Consider the following 22,179-nt stretch of genomic DNA (forward strand, 5'->3'; position numbering starts at 1 on the left):
TAGTTATGGGCACGAAAAGTACTAAATGGTACTAAATGTGGTATAATTTGGATTTGGGTGAACGGATAGAGCTGGAATCCTGAAATTTGGAATTAAGGTTACTGTTATTATTTGGTACTCAATTTTTTATTGGCTGTAGGGACATAGCTGGTGTGTAACGTTGGTATAGGAAATACGAACTATAAATTTACGAAAAGTACTAAGTCGGTCTAAATTTGGTATCGGGTGTAAGAACAGAGCTGAAATTCTAATATTTGTTGTTGGAGTCATTGGTGGTATGTGGCCTTATGATATGGAGATGGCTTTGGAAACTCATACTATGAAACGTACTAAATAGTACAGACTTTGGTACGACTTATTATTGTGTAAAGGGGTTAGCAGGATAGAGTGATAAATGATAGATAGAGTGGTAAATGAGAGACTCGGTTGGTATCTTGGGATGATATAAGAAGATAATTTTTTGAAGGTTATACCAAGGCGTACGAAAATTACTAAATTTGTTGCCATTTTGATATTGCATGGACTATAATATAAGGATCTTGTTTTTGGATATGAGTGGAAATTCTGAAATTTGTCATGAAAGTCGCTGAGTGCTGAAATCTTATTGGAAACACATACTAAAGCTACAAAAAAGTACTTACTTACTCTTGGGTGCATTTTTACAAGTATGTTTTACCTTCTGAGGACAGAAATCCCTCACACGGTGTTGATGTGTAGGGGTGAGATACGGCTGATTTTTTTTAAATCGAACTATAATGGTACGAAATAAAAATAATTATTAAATAAAATTGGTATTATTACAACAAAATTTTCAGTATTCACCATTTCCATATTAAATATTGTTTATTTGTTTTTTTTTTATCCTTTCCGCATACGGAGTGGCGGGCACTTTGCTAGTTTATAATATATGCAGCGGTTTTATATGCATTGGCTATAGCATCAGCATTTATGCTAACGAGGGTATATACACTTTCATACGGGTAAAATGTGTCTCATCGAAATAAAGGTTTTAGACCCCAAGTACATATGTTTGGACGAAATCCGTTTCAGACAATTTGGAGTTGGTTTAGCCGTGTCCGTCCGTCTGTCTGTCTGGCTGGAGCGCACGATAACTCTCGAACGGATCTATCGATTCGGTCCAAAATTTCGTAATATTTTGTCCATAATTAGTTTAAGTTGAAGATGGGTTATATCACTCTTTCCGGTACCTCCCCAAAATAGTTGGAAAATTTGTGAGCACGATAACTCTTGAAGGCAGTAACCGATTTGGTCCACACATCGTGAAATTTCTACCAGACATAGATTAGGTTCCAATATGGACTCAATCGGTCCACTCCTTCGGGTACCTGCCACACACAATTTCGGAAAAGTTCAGTTTAGGACCTGCTCTCGAATCGCTTTGATTTTTGTTGTAACAACTTGTAATAACTGCCCTCTATACGACGGTGCAAGTTTTATCAGGGGTAAGTCCATACTTCCTTAGAAAACAGCCTGAAAGGTACAAAAAAACCCGTATGACACCGTGTGTAGTAGTTGGAGCGCAAGATAACACTCGAACGGATCTGCCGATTCGATCCAAAATGTGGCCTTCGTAATATTTTGTCCAAGCTTAGTTCAAGTTCGAAGATAAGCCATATCGGTCCAGTCTTTCAGGTGCCTCTCCTACAAGAGTTCAAAAATGTTCGGAGACATTGTGCGCACGATAACTCTTGAAGGAAGTGACGGATTTGGTCCACACCTTACACGTCCTAATATATCCACCAGATATATATTAGGTTCGAGATTTTTTGTACGAGATTGTTCTACTCCTTCCAGTACCTCCCACACAAAACTGCGGATAAGTTCAGCTTAAGACCCGCTCTCGAATCACTTCGATTTCTGTTGAAGCAACTTGCATTCGCCGCCTCCATTACGATGGTAAAAGTTTTTGCAGAGGCAAATCCATACGAAGCCACGGACTGATCAACCGATTTGGTCCAAAATTTGGCCATCTTCATATTTCAGTTCGGAGGTAGGGAATACCGATCCACAACTTGCGGTACTTTCCCCCAATATTTAAAAAAAATGTCACTAAAATGCTATGCACGATATCTCTTGAACGGGCCGAGGGTATATCTCTGTGGGCAAAGCCAACTGATACTTTTTTAATTGTTTTATATTTTGGTTTTTCGAAAACTAGGTTGTTCAACATCAAAATAAACTGCCCCAATTTCATCATAGAAGACTGGGTGGAGTAGAACAGCCTCTGGCAATGCCATTAAAATCATTCTATGCTGTTTTGAAGCCACACTCATTTCATTCTACAGAAGACCCAGTCGACAATATTCGATTCTATATAATATCCTTTCAATTGTCTTCTATTTTATATAACATCGCTTCGATGATCTTCAACTCGAATAGAAGACCCATGAAGTGGTTTTCTTATCTGTAATTTTACCCTTTCGATAGTACATTGTATAGAAGCACAAACCGTTGGTCGAATTTTTTCTATAGAAGACCCCTCGTTGGTCTTCTATCCTACGAAGAACCCTTAAATGGTATATTGTACAGAATACACGTTCATCGGTGGTTTTCTATACTATAGAAAACCCCTTCGGTGGTCTTCTATTGTCTTCGGTTGTTTTCTATTCTATAGAAGACTCCTTCCGTGGTTTTCTATTCGATGGTGGTCTTCTATTCTATAGAAGACCCCTTCGGTGGTCTTCTATTCTATAGAAGACCACTTCGGTTGACTTCTGTTCTATAGACGACCCCTTTGGTGGTCTTCTATTCTATAGAAGCCCCCTTCGGCGGTCATCTATTCTATAGAAGCCCCCTTCGGCCGTCTTCTATGCTATAGAAACCCCCTTCGGTGGTCTTCTATTCAATAGAAGCCCACTTCGGTGGTCTTCTATTCTATAGCAAAACACTTGATGGTCTTCGATTCTATAACAAAATCCTTCTATAGAAGACTCCTTCGGTGGTCTTCTATTCTGTAGAAGACGCCTTCGGTGGTCTTCTATTCTATAGAAGACCACTTCGGTTGACTTCTGTTCTATAGACGACCCCTTTGGTGATCTTCTATTCTATAGAAGCCCCCTTCGGCGGTCATATATTCTATAGAAGCCCCCTTCGGCCGTCTTCTATGCTATAGAAGCCCCCTTCGGTTTTCTTCTATTCAATAGAAGCCCACTTCGGTGGTCTTCTATTCTATAGCAAAACACTTGATGGTCTTCGATTCTATAACAAAATCCTTCTATAGAAGACTCCTTCGGTGGTCTTCTATTCTATAGAAGACCCCTTCGGTTGTCTTCTATTCTATAATAGACCCGTCCGGTTGTCTTCTATTCTATAATAGACCCCATCGGTGGTCTTCTATTCTGTAGAAGACGCCTTTGGTGGTCTTCTATTCTGTAGAAGACGCCTTCGGTGGTCTTCTATTCTATAGAAGACCCCTTCGGTGGTCTTCTATTCTATAGAAGACCCCTTCGGTGGTCTTCTGTTCTATAGAAGACCCCTTCGGTTGTCTTCTATTTAATAGAAGACCCCTTCAGTGGTCTTCTTTTCTATAGAAGCCCCCTTCGGTGGTCTTCTATTCTATAGAAGCCCCCTTCGGTGGTCTTCTATTTAATAGAAGACCCTTCATTGGTCTTCTTTTCTAAAGAAGCCCCCTTCGGTGGTCTTCTATTCTAAAGAAGCCCCCTTCGGTGGTCTTCTATTCTATAGAAGCCCCCTTCGGTGGTCTTCTATTCTAGAGAAGACCTCTACGGTGGTCTATTCTATAGCAAAACACTTGATGGTCTTCGATTCTATAACTGAATCCTTCTCTAGAAGACTCCTTCGCTGGTTTTCTATTCTATAGAAGAGCCCTACGGTAGTCTTCTATTCTATAGAAGCCCCCTTCGGTGGTCTTCTATTCTATAGCAAAACACTTGATGGTCTTCGATTCTATAACTGAATCCTTCTATAGAAGACTCCTTCGGTGGTCTTCTATTCTATAGAAGCCCCCTTCGGTGGTCTTCTATTCTATAGAAGACCTCTACGGTGGTCTATTCAATAGCAAAACACTTGATGGTCTTCGATTCTGTAACAGAATCCTTCTCTAGAAGACTCCTTCGGTGGTTTTCTATTCTACGGTGGCCTTCTATTCTATAGAAGCCCCCTTCGGTGGTCTTCTATTCTATAGCAAAACACTTGATGGTCTTCGATTCTATAACAGAATCCTTCTCTAGAAGACTCCTTCGGTGGTCTTCTATTCTATAGAAGACCCCTTCGGTGGTCTTCTATTCATAGAAGACCACTTCGGTGGCCTTCTGTTCTATGGAAGACCCCTTCGGTTGTCTTCTATTTAATAGAAGACCCCTTCGGTTGTCTTCAATTCTATAAAAGACCCTTTCGGTGGTCTTCTATTCTATAGAAGCCCCCTTCGGTGGTCTTCTATTTAATAGAAGACCCCTTCAGTAGTCTTCTTTTCTATAGAAGCCCCCTTCGGTGGTCTTCTATTCTATAGAAGCCCCCTTCGGTGGTCTTCTATTCTATAGAAGCCCCCTTCGGTGGTCTTCTATTCTATAGAAGCCCCCTTCGGTGGTCTTCTATTCTATAGAAACCCCCTTCAGTGGTCTTCTATTCTATAGCAAAACACTTGATGGTCTTCGATTCTATAACAGAATCCTTCTATAGAAGACTCCTTCGGTGGTCTTCTATTCTATAGAAGCCCCCTTCGGTGGTCTTCTATTCTATAGAAACCCCCTTCAGTGGTCTTCTATTCTATAGCAAAACACTTGATGGTCTTCGATTCTATAACAGAATCCTTCTATAGAAGACTCCTTCGGTGGTCTTCTATTCTATAGAAGCCCTCCTGCGGTAGTCTTCAATTCTATAGAAGACCCCTTCGGTGGTCTTCTATAGCAGACCTATTCGGTGGTCTTCTATAGAAGACCCATTGGGTGGTCTTCTATTCTATAGAAGACACCTTCGGTGTCTATGTGAGACAGCTTCGGTGGGTTTTAATTTTATAGAAAAGAAGACACTTCGGTGATGCTTTATTCTATAGAAGAGTCCTTCCCTGGTCGTCTATCCTATAGAACATCCCTTCTGTGGTCTTTTATTCTATAGAACATCACTTAGATGTTTTTCTCTGCTATGAAAGACACTTTCGGAGGTGTCCTGTTCTATAGAATACTTCTTCGGTGGGCTCCTATATTATAGACTTTTTTGGTCTTCAGTTCTGTAGAATACTAATGCGGTTGTTTTCGTGCCTGCAGAGACCCCTTTCATTGTTATTTCATTCTGTGGAGGCGCCTTAGAAGGTCATCAATTTTGTAGAACAATCATTCGGTGGCCTTCTATTCTAAAGCAGACCTTTTCAATGGTTTTCTATTCTGTGGAAGATTCTTTCGTAGGTCTTCTATTCTATGGAAAACACCCTTTAGTGGCGTTATATTATATAGGAGAACCATTCGTTGTTTTAAAGTTCTATTAGATGTCCCTTGGGTGGTCTTCAATTCTATAAAATACCCCTTCGGTGGTCTTCTCTTCTATGGAGGACTTATTCGATGCTCTGAATTCGATAGAGCACCCTTTAAGTAATTTTTTATCCTGTAGTATACCACCTCGGTGATCTTTTATGTTGTAGATAATTTCGGTGGTTTTCTCTTCTCTAGTAGACCCCTCAGTGCTCTCCTATTCTATTGTGGAATCCTTCGGTGGTCTGATATTCTACAGAATACCTTTTCTGTTGTCTTCTCTTCTATGGAAACCTCCCTTCGTAGGTTGTTTATTCTGTGGAAGACCCCTTCGATAGTCTTCTCTTCTTTGTAGGACCACCTCGGTGTCCTTCTATTCTGTTGAAAACCCCTTCAATGGTCTTCTATTTTCTACATGTCCCCTTCGGCGTTCTTCTATTCTATGCAACACTTCTATGGTCTTCTATTTTATAGAAGAACTCTTGGTTGGTATTGTGACAAGGATACATCGTCGACAATGGTATGATGTACTGCTGAATTGATTAAATCTGCGTTCTTCTGAAGTTTAGCGTACCTACATATCGAACGCTGTTGATTTCCTCAGGGTTGGTACGAATAGGTTTGAACTTTTTTGGTATACGAATTTTCTTTTTAGGATTGCATAAAACTTTAGTTACTTTTACAATAAAGGAATGGTTATTCGAACTATTGAAATTATCTTTTAATTAATTTCTCGTTGGATTTGAGCTTTATGATCGAAGATTTTTGTAAGTGAAAAAAGAAAAACGAAGATTCAAAATTGTGTGACCTGCTTTCGCTGTTGGTTTAGGCAGCTCATCAGACATATCGGTTGTAAATTGGCTTCTCTGGCAATGTTTTGGAACTCACACTTATACTGAAGTTATTGTAATACTGTAACTACAATATTGTTCTCTTAGTTACTAAGCTTTGTCATCGAGCTTTGATTTCTAAAATGCAATGTGTTGTTTACAGTGATGAGTTTTTTTTCCCATTCAACCCGTATGGCTTCCACGACAAACTCTTTTTAGTGCAGCCTTCGGGAGTTATGAGTTTTAGCTTTGAACGCTAGCACAACATGATAACATTTTCATATGTTCACATTCCAGCTTGACTCAACCTGATTTATTTATTTTTGAAAATTTTGCCTGTTAGGGCGTAAATCATTTGATTATTAATTTTAATTAATTTTTCGTTGGAGCTGAGCTTTTAGATCGAAGATTTTTGCAAGTGAAATTTTCTGTTAAAGAATGTCTATTTTAGGGCGCTTAACATTCACTTATAAGATACGCTTACCTTTGATCGCATTTGTTCTAAAACTTCAGCAACATCACCCTGTTGGCAGGCATGCATTAAACTAGTGCAGCCTTGGGAGAGACGTTCACATCCTTTTGTATTGGCAACTTTGGCAGTGGTATTTTGAGTGACGCTAGTTCTAGATGGAATATCATCAAATACCTGATTTGATGATTTCACGGTTAAAATGCCACCACGCATTTCAATACATCCATCGAATCCGCGTTTGATATTCTCATCGTGAAAATTAAATCGAGTAGACTTAGAAGATTTTAATGTAACAATTGGTGTATCGACTCTTGCTGTTGTCTCGCCACGACGTTGAACTAATATCGAAGGTTTAACTTGTGATGTCTGATGGTGTATTGTTGGCAATGTTGGATTAGATGTTTGATGTTTCGCTTCTTCTTTTTCTTCATTTTGTTGACACATTAAAGGACTTTGAAATTGTAAACGTTTCTTTTTCGTTGATTGTTCTTTAATAGTTCTACGTTGTACGTGTAAACGTGGTGGCTTTGGTGGGCCTTGAAATTTCATTTCCTTAATTTCCATTTCAATGGTTAATTTTTTTCCTTTTTACAATTCTCCCACACGCACCCACGAAGTTATCACGTTTTCCCTTTTTACATTTATTTACAAGATTTACATCTTGAATTTTTTTGCTTTTACGCTAGACTTAACATACACATACATACATACAAACACACAATTACGCACACAAATAACTTAAAGTTAACTAACCCACATTATTACTATATCCTGATTTCCTTTCCTAATAGCAAAAACAGGAATACATACAGCAGATAGAAAGAGCGTTTTCGAAAGTCTTATGCGGGCGCGGGCGAATGTGCTACTGAGTGTTATATTCTTGGCTTGTTTTCAAGACATTTTCCAATGTTCAACGAAGCATTCGCACGTTAACGCGCTTAAATTCCATCGGTGAAATTTAATTTCGTAATACTAAACTAGAATTTAATTGTTTATTAGGTTCAATGAAAGAAAAAAATATAATATTCATTAATTGAGAAACAAGGAAACCATCTTTAATGGGGCTAACTTCGAATGGAACGAGTTTTCTAATATGAGAAGCAAATTACTTTGGTGTTTTTGATATATAAAATGATTTATAAAAGTGTATGTTTTAAGAAGGTAAATCTTAAATAAGTATAAGAAACTCAGAAACTTACAGCAAAAACATGAATATAGCATTGAGGGGCCACTCTGTATTCAAGTCTAGAGGTGGGCTATTGTCGTGTTCGTGGCACTAGAAAACACGACACAACAAAGCTAAAGGGTTTAGTACCTAGTTGTTGCTAAAGTGTTGTTGTTTATGTGCGTATTTGTTGTTGTGTCGTGTTTTCTTGTGCCACGAACACGATAATCGATAATCTCTACTCTAGTTACAATCAAAGTAAATTTTATTCAACATTGTTTTCATATCTACCTTAACCGACCCTTGTGAAATATTCTTAGACAAGTGGGTGGTGCAATTTCCATTGAAAAGAACAACTATTGAAATTAAATACTGAACAAAGTTATATAATAGATTTGGGTAAAATACCGTATATTAACAGAATTGGACACAAAATTAAATTCTTTTCAGAAAACATTTGCTGCCAAAAATAGAACAAATGGCACAAAATGTTAAACTTGTTTCACCACACTTTCACCATATTCGTTAAAGCTTAAAATGAAATAAGTTTCGAATGCGTAATCCGAAAAGAGTACGGTATGCATTCGACTTCAATTAAAAACAAGTAAGAACGTCTTTAAGTTCGGCCGGGCCAAACTTGTTATAGTACGGTTACACTAGAATTTTTTGCCGGGTTAACCCACTTTGAGAGGATGTATTTGACGTTTGCGCTATGGATTTGACATTTGAAATCCAAACCCACTGGGTTAATCCGGTTAAGTGTAACCGGGGTATTATACCCTCCACCACGAGTAGTATTTAAGTAAAATGGAACAATTAGTTTCCTTTCGTTTATGAAGAAGACTTAATACCAAATTTCAGCAATTTCGGTAAAACAATGTCACTAACCTTCAAAATACCGAAATTCGGCAGGTACCGTCCTATGGGGGCTATATCAAAACGTCGATTTATACCGACAAATTTCCGGCGTAAAGTTTTTAGACTCAACGAAGACTAAATACCAAATTTCGATATTTCAGTAAAATAATGTGGTTTAACCACATTATACCTAAAAAATCCCGCAAGTCAAGAGGTACGCTTCTATACTGATAATTCTTTTCTGGAACATTTTATAACCCAATGAAAGACTAAATAGCAAATTTAAGTCATTTCGGTGGGATATTGACGTCACATCTTCCACAATTACGAAAATCGGGTGGTACCGTTCTATGTGGGCTATATCGAAACGTGGACCTATACCAACGAAATTCAGTCTGAAAGGGGTTTACTTCCAACGTAGACTAAACACCAAATATCATCCAATTCGGTTGGTTGTTGTGGCCACAACCTTCAAAATACCGAAAATCGGGAGATATCGTTTTATGGGGGCTATATGAAGGCGTGGACCTATACCGAAAAATTTGTACCTCAAATGAGGACTAAATACCAAATTTCAGCAATTTCGGAGGAATATTAAGGCCACAACCTTCAAAATAACGGAAATCAGGAGGTACAGTTCTTTGGGGGCTATATGAAGGCGTGGACCCATACCAACAAAATTCTGGGGGGACATTTTCTAGCCCCAACGAAGACTAAGTATCACATTTCAGCCATTTCGGATAAATATTGAGGCCACAACGTTCAAAATACCGAAAATCGGAAGGTACCGTTCTATGGGGGCTATACGAAGGCGTGGACCTTTAGAGGGTAAAGTTGAATACCCCAACCAAGACTAAATACCAAATTTCAGCCATTTCGAAGGAATATTGAGGCCACATCCTTCAAAATACCAAATTTCAGCCATTTCGGTGTGCTAATGAAGCTAAAATCTTCAAAATACCGTAAATCGGGTGGTACCGTTCTATGGGGGCTATATCAAAACGTGTACCGATATAGCCCATTTGCAATACCAAACATCCTAGGAGTAATATAAACTTCTATACCAAATTACATAGCTCTATCTTAAAAATTGCGAGCTGTATCGTGATTTCAACAGACGGACGGACAGACGGACATGGTCAAGTCGTCTTAGAATTTTACCCTGAAGAAGAATATATATTCTTTATAGGGTCTCCGATAAATATTTCGATGCGTTACAAACGGAATGACAAAAGTAATTATACCCTCCATATTATGGCGAATCCACAAAAATGTGGATTATGATTAAAGTTCAAAAGTGTTGCGGAGAAAGTACTTGAAGAATGGAGCGACATAGTCCATTGTGAAAGTGGATCTTATTTTGGGAGTCATACCTTTTCAATAGATATCGCACCCACTAGTCTTTATCAGTTGGTCATCGTATAACATTTGGACTAGTATGCCACGAAGCATGAACTTGTCCATCTTCGAACTGAAACTAAGTTTGGACAAAATATTTCGGTTGACCAGTTCGAGTACTATAGTGCGCTCCAGCCACTACACATGGTACTATAGGGATTTTAACAACTTTCGGGCTATTTTCTCAGGAAGTATTTACTTGCCCCTGAAAAAACTTGTGCCATCGTAAAGGGAGTCAGTGAATGCAAGTCGCTTCAACAAAAATCAAAGTGATTCGAGAGCAGGTCTTAAAGGTCTTAATGTGAATTTTGTGTGGGAGGTACCTGCGTTAGTGGACAAATATAATCCATATTCGAACCTGATCTATACCATATTATAATGTGTAAAGTATGTACCAAATCGGTCACACCCTTCAAGAGTTATCGTGCACACAAATTGTCCAGGGGGAGGGGGGTGGGTTAGCTGATGCAGTGGACCGATATGGCTTATCTTCGAACTCAAACTAAATTTGGCAGATCCGTTCGACAGTTATCTTGTGCTCCAAAAACTACGCACGGTGTCATAGGGCTTTTTTTGTAACTTCCAGGCTATTTTGTCAGGAAGTATGGGTTTGCCCCTGATGAAACTTGTAACGTCGAATGGGCAGTTAATACAAGTTGTTACAACAAAAGTCAAAGCGATTCGAGAGCTGGTCCTAAATTGAACTTTTCCCAAATTTTGTGTGGGAGGTACCCGAAGGAGTGTACCGATTAAGTCCGTATGGGAACCTCATCTATGTCTGGTATAAATTTCAGGATGTGCAAAGTATGGACTAAATCGGTTGCTCCCTTCAAGGGTTATGGAGCCGACTTAGTCATGTACGTCCGTCTGTCTATCTGGATGGTGCGCACGTTAACTCTTGAACGGATCAACCAATTCGAACCAAATTTTGGGTATAGCAATTTTTTTCTACAAACTTTGTTCTAGTTCGAACCACATCAGCCCACTCCTTCGGGTAGCTCCCCCACAAAAGTTAAAATTTTTTGTGTAAAATGGTGTGAACGAAAACTTTCGAAGGGAGTAATCGATTTGGTCCAAACTTTGCACATTGTATAATTCCTTCCAGTTATAAATCGGGTTCGAATATGGCCTATATCGGGCCACTCCTTCAGATCGTTTTGATTTTTTTTTTTCAGTAGGTTGTCCTTGTGGCTGCCTTTACGACGATGCAATTTTTTTGCGCAAGTCCATACTTCCTGAGATATTGGCTTAAGAGCTTCAAGAAACCCTGACGGCACCAACCAAAATGGCAAATCCGCAAGCTAATTCTCATAGGGAATTTCTGTTTGGTGCAGACTTTGCTCATCGAATTATTTCATCCACTCATATATCATGTTGGAATATTGACTATATCGGTCCACTTCTTTGGGAAATTCCCCCACAAAATTGGGAAAAAGTGAAGTTTAGGAGCTCCTCTCGCATCGTTTTGATTTTATTTCAGTAGGTTGTTCTGAATGGTCCAGAAGCTCAAAAAACTGCCGGCAAATTATACATAACTTGCATTGGTCCGTTTAGTTCAAATCTGGTAACTCATTTTTAACACAGTTGCAGTTGACCAATCGAACTGAAACTTTGCACACTTTTCAGATTTAGATGACAATACATGAATATGGGCCCAATTTTTCCTACAGCCCCCAAATAGCGGTACCACCCGATTTCAGGTATTTTGAGGATTTTATCTTCATTTTTGCCCGAATTAGCTGTCATTTGGCATTTCCAATGATACAGACATTTCCCCACCAAAAATTGTGAACATAGGTCCATAAGTGCAGGTTTTGGTATAGACTTTATATAACGATTTCAGACATTTTAAAGTTTTTATCTAAATTTCCGCCTAAATTGACTATAATTTTGTTCACAGTGGTCAAACAAATGTATTTACTAAAAAGTTAAAAATAAAAAATAATTTAAAAAAAATTAAGTTTGAGTGTTTTATTTAGAAATGCACTTCAAACTAGAAAATAATTTGTCGTTTAGCCTCAATAAATATATCTTTCTCATGGTGGAATCTCTCAAATAGAACGCTTGCATTTAAATTATAAGTGGTGGCAAAATTAGATGGCAAGCGTTTTATTTGAGAGATTCCACCATGAGAAAGATATATTTATTGAGGCTAAGCGACAAATTTTTTCTTAGTTTTAAGTGCATTTCTAATAAAAAAATGGAACTTAATTTTTTTTAAATTATATTGTATTCAAAAATTTCCTCTAAACTTAGTTTAACATTATGAAGTTTAGTTACTAAAAATATTTAATATATGTCAATGATTTGGTATAGTCCCACATTACGTTACCTTATTAATTATTAATTGTTCCACAAACATCCCATAAGGGACAGGGGAGACTTCTCTCATATCAATGAGTGCACCCCGATTCATATTAGCTCAATGACATGGGACCTACAGTTTATCGCCGAGTCCGAACGGCGTGTCTAAGACACCACTTTTGTAGAGAAGTTTTACATGGCTGAAATACTCAGGAAATGTCGCCAACACTACTGAGGGGTATTTTGCCACCGTTGAAAAGTGTTTGATGTTGACTGGCCGGGGAATCGAACCCACAACCTTTAGCGTGCAAGGCGGGTGTGCATACCATTGCACCACGGTGGCACCCGTTACCTACAGACTTTAAATGGAACACGTGATACAAAATCAATATATTTTATACACTGCATTATTATTGTGTTTGGTTTTGTTGTAGTTTCTTTGTTTTTTTTTTTTTTTTTTGTCAATGGCTGATGGTATATCATCTCCGTCAGCACAGCTGACTGATACTTTCTTATTTGTTCTCAATGCAAATATTTTACTTTTTTATTTGTTGCTTTCCATTTTTGTCTGTTATTAACACCTATGGTCGAATACGAAATATCGAGAAAAAATTATTTATTTGAAATTTGGAACAGAGTCCAATACATTAGTCCTTGGATGTTCGGTGTATTCCCCTTACAAAAAAGTACCGCCCGGTATTTTGAAGTTTTTAACCAAATTCTTCAATAGAATTAACGCAATACCCAAAAATCTTTCAAATGAAGGGGAATAGGTATGTATGCAAACAGCAACATATGTAATTTTTTTTTCTATAAATCCAGATGATGTCTTTCGAAGAACAACGAAATATCGAATTAAATAATAAATTAAAACAACAAACATACCAGACCTCGAGCTCGATTTTATTTAAAATAATGAAAATAAAGGTCGAACTAAGTAACCAAAAAAAAAATCAAAATGTAGCTAAAAACATTTTATCGGACCAGATCATTTCGTGGGGACCCGGGCCTGCTTACGTCCCAAAAAATAGGCTACATATTTTGTTGAATTTTGAAGGGGGCGGGGAATTTCTCTATTGACCTATTTCTTAAAACGCAATATTTGCAAAAAAAAAGGAATGTATCAGTTCGAAAATTATTTTGCGAGACAATGGATTTTGTTTCTCCGACCTTACGGAGCCTAAAGACCCAATGGCGCGCCCTTTTTAATATACTGTATCTACAAAACTAGTGAAGGAATTTTGATGAAACTTGCAGGCAATGTTTAAAGTTGTATATCTGAAAAAATATATCATTTGTCATGCAAGATTCTTCTTTTTCGATTATTAACATTCACGATTATTTGCCTTTAAAAAATATTTGTAAATATAAAATCGGCCTATCCTACTAAATGATGTTGACTCCGCATACGCCAAAGGCAGAAAAAGGATGAGTCGACTTTTTCCAATTTGGATTTTCTTGTCTACTAGTTTTACACTTTTTTGCATAGTCGAATGGATATTTGATCAGTATTACACACATACTTATCATGTTGTATGCCGACGACATACATGTCTGCATTTTCGCTATGTCAGGGGGCTTATGTTTGGCGTGGGAGGTAATCGCGAATGTATAGATTCATGTACATGCATACATACATATGTATCTACATATATGTATGAAGTTTGTACATTTTAATGCTAATGTGATAACTACTTACACTCCACTTAGATTCAGTGGAAAATTTTTAACGACATTAGCAAGACAAGGCAACAAGGAAGACATACATATATGTATATTTGAAGCGACGACGACGACGACACATGCCGCTTAATTAATTAATTTCACAACACGAAACGTGTTGTAATTCACGCCTGACGCGTTATAAAATTGTATCGAGCAGTAACTCGTTTAACTAAATACAAACACACCATGGAGGCGAATTAAAAGTGGTGGCAAGGCGGGGGGAAGAGTATTTTTGTGCAGCTTCATTATCAACATGTTGCATGCCATTGACTCGGATGTCAAGCAATGTGCCCTGCGAAACCTTCAACCTTCTCCCCCAATACCTCTGGAGCCTTTGGGCTCCACTGAAGCTGTAAATTAAATCATGTGTAATAAAGTTTAATGATGATTGAACATGAAATTAATTTCATCTTCCGTTATTTTTCCTCTGATTATTTTATCCAACCATTCATTCATTGATCCTTTCTTTCAGTTGTTTTCTGCTGCTGTTGTTGTTGTGCCAACTTAAATTTACTGCAAAAGGATTACACACAGCGAGACAATTCAACATTGGCAACTAACAACATAATGATGACAATCATTGTTGTTCGCTTCAGCAATTTTCCTCACGCTAACAACACAGAATGAAAAAGATTTTCTCAAGTGGAAAAGGCATTCATTCATATTTTGTAATGATGACAAAGGCGAACATGAAGAAGAAGAATAAGCAGACGACGACGAAGAGGATTATTTTTGTTGTAAGCCTCAAATAGATTACAGCAATTGGATAAGAGACACATAATGCCAACACCTATTATTTGTATTGAATAAAGAGGCAAGTGTGGGGGTGGGAGCGGGACAATCGAAGAAAAAAATACCCAATCATAACAAACAAAGCCTAAAAATCTATACAACACATTTTTTGGCAATTCATTGGCCAGGTGATTTTTTTCTCTGTAACAAAATTCTTGTGGTGGGTTATAAAACATTTTGCAAAGAAATCAAAGAAATTTAAGCCATCAGTTGCTGAAAGGCAAAATGTTATATCCCTAAATTCCCAACAGATGTCTGGCATACCATCGCAACCAACCCACACAATGGTAGTACCAAGAAAAAAGAAAAAAATCTCCATGTAAACTGATTTCGAGGCCAAGATAAAAATCATAAAGGGAATGAAATGAAACCCCAAGGATTCCATTACAAAAGGTCAATAATCTTCTTAAAAACCGAATAATTTGCTTAGTAATGAATGATTTTAAAAATCTTGTTCATATCTAACAAATTATTTGCTGATATCAAAGAGAGTCAAGTTTTTAACAAAAGCGTTTTTGGGAGATGCGGATTAGCATTGTAAAGTATGGAATTTTGTTGTTATATTTAATCGAAACAAAATAAGTTTTTGTAGTTTCTTCTAGACATTGGTCCCTGAAAAAATATTTTTAAATAATCCACGGTTGCAAGAATTTTTTTAATAATCCACATTTGCAAAAACATTTCAAAGTAATCTACGGTTGCAAAAATGTTTAATAAATTAATAATCTACGTTTGCAGAATTATTTTTTTTTAAATCTAATGCTGGTCCTAGAAAAAATAATTTTTTTAATGCATGAGTGGTCCTTGAAAAATATTTTGGAAAATATTTTGGAAAATATCTGTTCCTGAAAAAAATAAATTTTTAACAATACATAAAAAAATATTTTTGAAAAATTCAAGTCCTTGAAACAATATTATTTTAATCCACGACTGGTCTTAACAAAAATTAAGAAAATTACGAATTAAAAAAACTTGAAAATATGTTTTTTTATGACTGGTCCTTAAAAAAAGTCTCGTTTGATTTTTTTTTTTCAAAAATCAAGGTCTGATTTTTTTTTTCAAAAATCCACGTTTAAAAAAATAGTTTGTAGAAAACATACGTTTGAACGAAAAAATAATTTTTAAAAAAAACTCACGTTCGAAAAAATTTAAGAAATTTACGTCTAAACAAATATTTTTTGGAAAATACATGTTTGGAAGAAAACAAAATTGTAAAAATACACGGTTGAAAAATATTGTTTAAACAACTCACTTTTGAAAAAATTACGTTTAAAGAAAATATTTTTAAAAAATCCACGTTTACAAAATAGTATTTTTTTTAATCCATAAATCCATAATAAATATTTTTTTAAGTCGACTTTTGGAAAAATATTTTTTAAAACATACAGGATGGAAAAAAATGATTGAAAAAATATTTTTTAACAACCCAAGTTTGGAAACAATTTAAAAAAAAAAATCCAAGTTTAAAAAAAATATTTTTTTTTCAAAAATCCACGTTTTCAAAATATTTTTTTTTTAAATCCACATTAGAAAAATATTTAAAAAATATATATTTTTTAAAATAAATATTTTTTTTTTAAAATCAACTTTTGGAAAAATATTTTTTTTTTTTAAATCCAGGATAGAAAAATGCTCTTTAATAATATTTAATAATATTTATATTTAATTTATTTCAAAGATCCAAGTTTAAAAAAAAACATTTTTTTCAGAAAACCACGTTTAAAAAATATGTTTTTTAAAAATCAACGTTTGAAAACAATTTTAAAAAACTACGTGTGAAACAAATGCTCATTAAAAGATCCAGGAAAGAATTTTTTAAAAATCCACGTTTGAAAATAATATTCATTAAAAGATCCGCGTTTGAAAAAAATATTACTTAAAAAATCCACGTTTAAAAAAATTAAAAAAATCGACCTTGGAAAAAATTGTATTAAAAAAATCACCTTTGAAAAAATAATAAAAAAATCCACGTTTTGTTTTTTTATTTATTTTATATTCGCAAAATCCACGTTTGAATTTTTATTTTAAATCTACGTTTGAAAAAAAAAAAATGAAACAACATTTGAAAAAAAATTAAAAATGCCAAGTTTAAAATATTTAAAAAATCCACCTTTAAAAACCGTTTTTCAAAAAATCTATGTTTAAGAAATATTTTTTAAAAAATCCAGGATTTAAAAAATATTTTTTTTTTTTAAAAAATCCACCTTTAGAAAGGAAATTTAAAAAGTTTAAACAAACATTCTTAAAAAACCACGTTTGGAAAGAAAAGCTAAAAAACAAACAAATTTGAAAAAATGTTTTGTTAAAAATTCACGTTTGGAAAGAAAATTAAAAAAAATCAAGTTTGAAAAGAAAAAATCTCCGAATGGTCCTTGAAAAAATATATATTTTTTTTAAACCATGACTGGTCATAAAGAAATTAGGATATTTACGACTGGTCCCTGAAAAAATATTTTTCAAAACACACGATTGGTCCTTAAAAAAATCACGTTTGCATTTTTTTTTTCAAAAAACTACTTTTGATATTCAATATTTTCAAAAATCCACTTTTAAACAAATTGTTTGAAGAAAACTTACTTCTGAAAGAAAAAAAATTAAAATCCACGTTTGAAAAAATATTTAAAAAAATTTAAAAAATATGTTTTTTTAATACATAGTATCAAAAAAATACTTTTTAATAATATCAAAAAAATATTTTTGAATAAAATCACGTTCGCAGAAAATATTCTTTAATCTTCTTTTGAAGAAAAAGTATTTTTTAAAGATAAAGTATTTGAAAAAAACACATTTAAATAAAAAGTATTTTTCCAAATTTGATGAAAAATATTTTAAAAACATCCACGTTTAACAAATATTTTTTTAAATACACTTTTAAAATTAATATTGTTTATTATTATTTATTTTTGAACAAATATTTTTCAAAAAATCAAAGTTTGCAACAGGGTTTCAAAGTCGAGGTATTTTTGGCTCGACTCCGACTCCAGACGAATTTTTTTTACGACTCCGGCTCCGACTCCGACTCCGGGTCGACTCCGAGGATGAATTCCTGTACCACAAAAATGAATAAAATGTGCACAGTTTGTAAACTTTTTCCTATATTTTGGCCTATATAGGCTAATCTGTTAGTTTTTCCTTACATATTCATTAGAAAGGGCATTCGTTCGAATACATTCGAACATACGAATGTTGTTTCTCCCGAATCTTACTTTGGAAAATAGCAAAGTTAGAAAGTTTTTGCCGGTTTTTCTTTTTTTGCACAAGTATATTCTGGCTTTCAAAATATGTGAGAATGAAGGGGCAACACAAAATATAAGGACTACATGTAATAAAAATTATGAAGAATTCATGACCAAGTTTCAAACTGGATGTAAGCCAACAGTTGTAAAGCTCAATAAAAACCATTTTTCAAGATTTTTTTTCGAAAAAACTACGTAACGTTCTGGCAGATTTTTTTCTTCATCTGAAAAAGAAAAATATTACGAAGTTTTGAGGCCGTCTACGAAACCCTGTTTTTACGAAAACTAATAAACCAATTGACATATTTTGTTGTGACAGATTTCGAGAAAAACACAGTTTATATGCTGCATACCGTCATCTGAAATGCCCAAAGACGTAGCCCTCAAAGGATTACGGGTTACGTCTTTGGGCATTTCACAAAGACCTGAGGCCTTGATGTCGAAAGGTATCATTTTGTCAGGCACATATCTTCTAAAGCGCTAAGAATTTGGGTTTACTCGTAGAAGAAACATTGTAGTTCTCGTCTTAAAGAATAATAATTATGAACACATAAAATCCATTCAACCTCACCTTCAAGGCCAAAATCGTCAAGGTCAAATTTCCCTTTTAATTTTTTCTCGGAGTTTAATCTACGGATATCAAACCGATCAAAATTGAAGCAAACAACCAACTAGAAAAATTTACCTTAGATCTTAGTAAACAACTTTCTAGAACATACGAACTCTGTAGAAACGGTTCTTAATGGTCAAAATAGCAAGTCAGGACAACATATTCGACAGAAAGTTTCCTCATTCTATTTAACTGAAAACATGTCATCTAAAAATGATGAAACAATATCTCCAAACAGAGATATAAAGATATTTTCTCAATGATTAATGGGGGTCAATTAAAAAATTCATTATGTCATTACTCAGAAATTTCAGCTATGGGAGCCTTTGGGGTTCTCAATTGGGGCTTTCATTCCGAAAAGGAATTTTTCCTCTCCCAGATCTTAACTTCCATTTTGTCATAGGGACCACAATGTCTTTAATAGAAGACAAGGATGACTTCTCATAAAAAACAAGATGAGAATACCAATAGACCTTTGTGAGAAGACCAGTAAGACTTCTGACGAAAGAGGTTAAAGGTCCGACCTTAAATCCATTGTCATAGAACTTTACTTTTGTTTGCAAAAATGTAAAGAATCAATTGGATCAACAAAATAGGGATGAATAGACTACACTTTAGAGGATAGTAAATATCCTGTGAATTGTCCTTTAACTTAGTATAATATACCGTTGGCATATATGTTTTCTTATACCTTTTTTTTTTTTAAATAAATAATGATTTTTTAAAAAAAATGTTCTTGTTCCAAATTTAATGTTATATTTCTATAACGTGGAAAAAATTTCGCCCGGAGTCGGAGTCGAGTTATTTTTTTTCGACTCAGACTCCGACTCCGACTCCAGCAAAATTGCTCGACTCCGACTCGTAGACTCCGACTCGGAAACCCTGGTTTGCAAAAAAAAGATTTACGTACGTAAAAAATTCGCGCTTGAAAAAAATTAAAAAAACTCCTCATTTGAAAGAAAATATTTAAGAAATCTACGTTTCTTTTTTTTAAATCTACGTTTGACTTTTTATTTTAAATTCACGTTTGAAAAAAATTAAAAATCATAATTTAAAAAAAGTTAAAAATACAAGTTTCAAAAAAATAAAAACCATCGTTTAAAATTTTTTTAAGAATCTACGTTTGAAAAAAAATAAAAGCCATCGTTTGAAAAAAATCCACGTTTAAAAAAAATTTTAAAAATCCATCTTTGAAAGAAATGTTAAAAACACACTTTAAACAAAATTAAAAAATCTATGTTTGAAAAATATCTTTTTTAATATTTAGGATTCTAAAAATATTTTAAAAAATCTAGGATTTTTAAAAATATATTTTTAAAAACCCTATGAATGTAAGAAATATTTTTTAAAAAAATCTCGCTTGTAAAACAAATTTGAAAAAAATCAAGTTTGAACATTTTGTACAAAATCCACGTTTGGAAAAAAAATTTTGAAAAAAAATTACAGGTTTGGAAAGACAATTTTAAAAAATCCAAATTAGAAAAAATATTTTGTGAAAAGTCCAAGTTTGGAAACAACATTTTAAAAAATTCAAGTTTGAAAAGAACGTTTCTTTTTTTGAAAAAAGTATTTTTTTTAAATCCACATTTGAAACAAGTAAAAAAGTGTCAGTTGGCTTTGCCGACAGAGGTATACATACCCTCAGCCAATGTGAATTGAAACATTCATCTACGGACAGATAGAATGTATTTAGCGTCTCTTCAAAATTTTGTGGCCCTTTTTCAACATTTGAACTTGCCGACAAAAATGTGGATTAGGAATTAACACAAATGTTGAACTTTTGTGGGGAGGTACCCTTGGGGAGGACCGATATGGGCCATTTTAGAAGTTAAACTAAATTTTGACAAAATATTAGGAGATCCAAAGTTTGACCAAATTGGTTGCACCATTCAAGTGATATCGTCCTAACATTTTAGTGACATTTTTTAAATATTGGGAAGAAGTACGGAAGTTGGGGACCGGTATTGCCCCATGAAACTAAGTTTGGATAAAATATGACGAACACCAAATGCTGCACCAAATCGGTAGAACAGTTCGAGCGCCACATATGGTGACATAGGGCTTTTTACACCTTTCGGGATGTTTTCCCAAGAAATATGAACCTGCTCCTGAAAAAACTTTTACCGTCGTAATGGAGGTAGCGAATGCAAATCGCTTCAACAAAAATCAAAGTGATTCGAGAGCAGGTCTTAAAGTGAACTTATCCGAAATTTTGTGTGGGAGGTACCCAAAGGAGTGCACAAATAAAATCCATATTCTAACCTGATCTATATCTGGTAGATATATTAGGATGTGCAGAGTATGGATTACATCAGTCACTCCCTTCAAGAGTTATCGTGCGCATATTTTTTCCGAAGATTTTTGAATTATTGTGAGGGAGGTACCTGAAGAAGTGGACCGACATGGTTTATCTTCGAACTTAAACTATGTTTGGAAAAAATATTACGAAGGCCAAATTTTGGACCGAATTGGCAGATCCGTTCGAGATTTATCTTGCGCTCCAACCACTACACACGGTCTCATAGGGGTTTTTTTTGCAACTTTCAGGCTATTTTTTCAGGAAGTATGGACTTGCCCCTTATGAAACTTGTACTGTCGTGTGGGGGACAGCGAATACAAGTTGCTACAACAAAAATCAAAGCGATTCGAGAGCAGGTCCTAAACTGAACTTTTCCGAAATTTTGTGTGGGAGGTACCGGAAGGAGTGGACCGATTGAGTCCATATTTAAACTTCATCTAAGTCTGGTAGAACTTTCACGATGTACAAAGTGTGGGCCAAATCGGTTACTTCCTTTAAGTCGTGCGCACAATTTTTCCGAACATTTTCGAACTTTTGTGGGGGAGGTACCGGAAGGAGTGGACCGATATAACCCATCTTCGAACTTAAACTAAGTTTAGGCAATATATTACGAAAGCCAAATTTTAAACCAAAACGATGCGAGAGAAGATTTTAAATTCCACTTTTTCCTTGGGAGGTACCCGAAGAAAACAATTTCAGAACTAGCTCTTAAACTTCACTTCATCCGAATATTGCGCGGGAGGTACCCGAAGGAGTGGGCCGATCTTGAAGGAATAACACGATGTGCGAAGTTTGGACCAAATCAATTGCCCTTCAAGATTTATCGTTCACACCATTTTACAGGAAAATTTCGAACTTTTATGGGGGAGGTACCGGATGGAGTGAACCGATATGGCCCATCTTCGAACTTAAACTATGTTTGGACAAAATTTTACCATACTCAAAATTTGGTTCGAATCGGTTTATCCGTTTGAGAGTTATCGTGGGCACCAGCCAGACAGACGGACGGACATTGCTAAATCGACTCCAAATTGTCCGAAACGGAT

The 22,179-nt window shown here is 35.2% G+C and overlaps 1 protein-coding gene across 2 annotated transcripts in view; it reads right to left on the reverse strand.

Moving 5' to 3' along the window:
* Positions 1 to 22,179, reverse strand: part of LOC141389576 (uncharacterized) — a 446,726-nt gene that overhangs the window by 401,309 nt on the left and 23,238 nt on the right. For both annotated transcript variants that reach the window (XR_012409113.1, XM_073961285.1), the window contains exon 2: positions 6,759 to 7,377. Coding sequence is in view for 1 of the 2 variants with exons in the window: in XM_073961285.1 (XP_073817386.1) it covers positions 6,759 to 7,310 (552 nt within the window). In the remaining variant the exon portion in view is untranslated. The remainder of the gene's footprint in view (positions 1 to 6,758; positions 7,378 to 22,179) is intronic.

This window comes from Musca autumnalis, unplaced genomic scaffold (genome assembly GCF_047663935.1).
Source record: "Musca autumnalis isolate F117 unplaced genomic scaffold, ASM4766393v1 scaffold_1, whole genome shotgun sequence".
Taxonomy (NCBI): Eukaryota; Metazoa; Arthropoda; class Insecta; order Diptera; family Muscidae; genus Musca; species Musca autumnalis.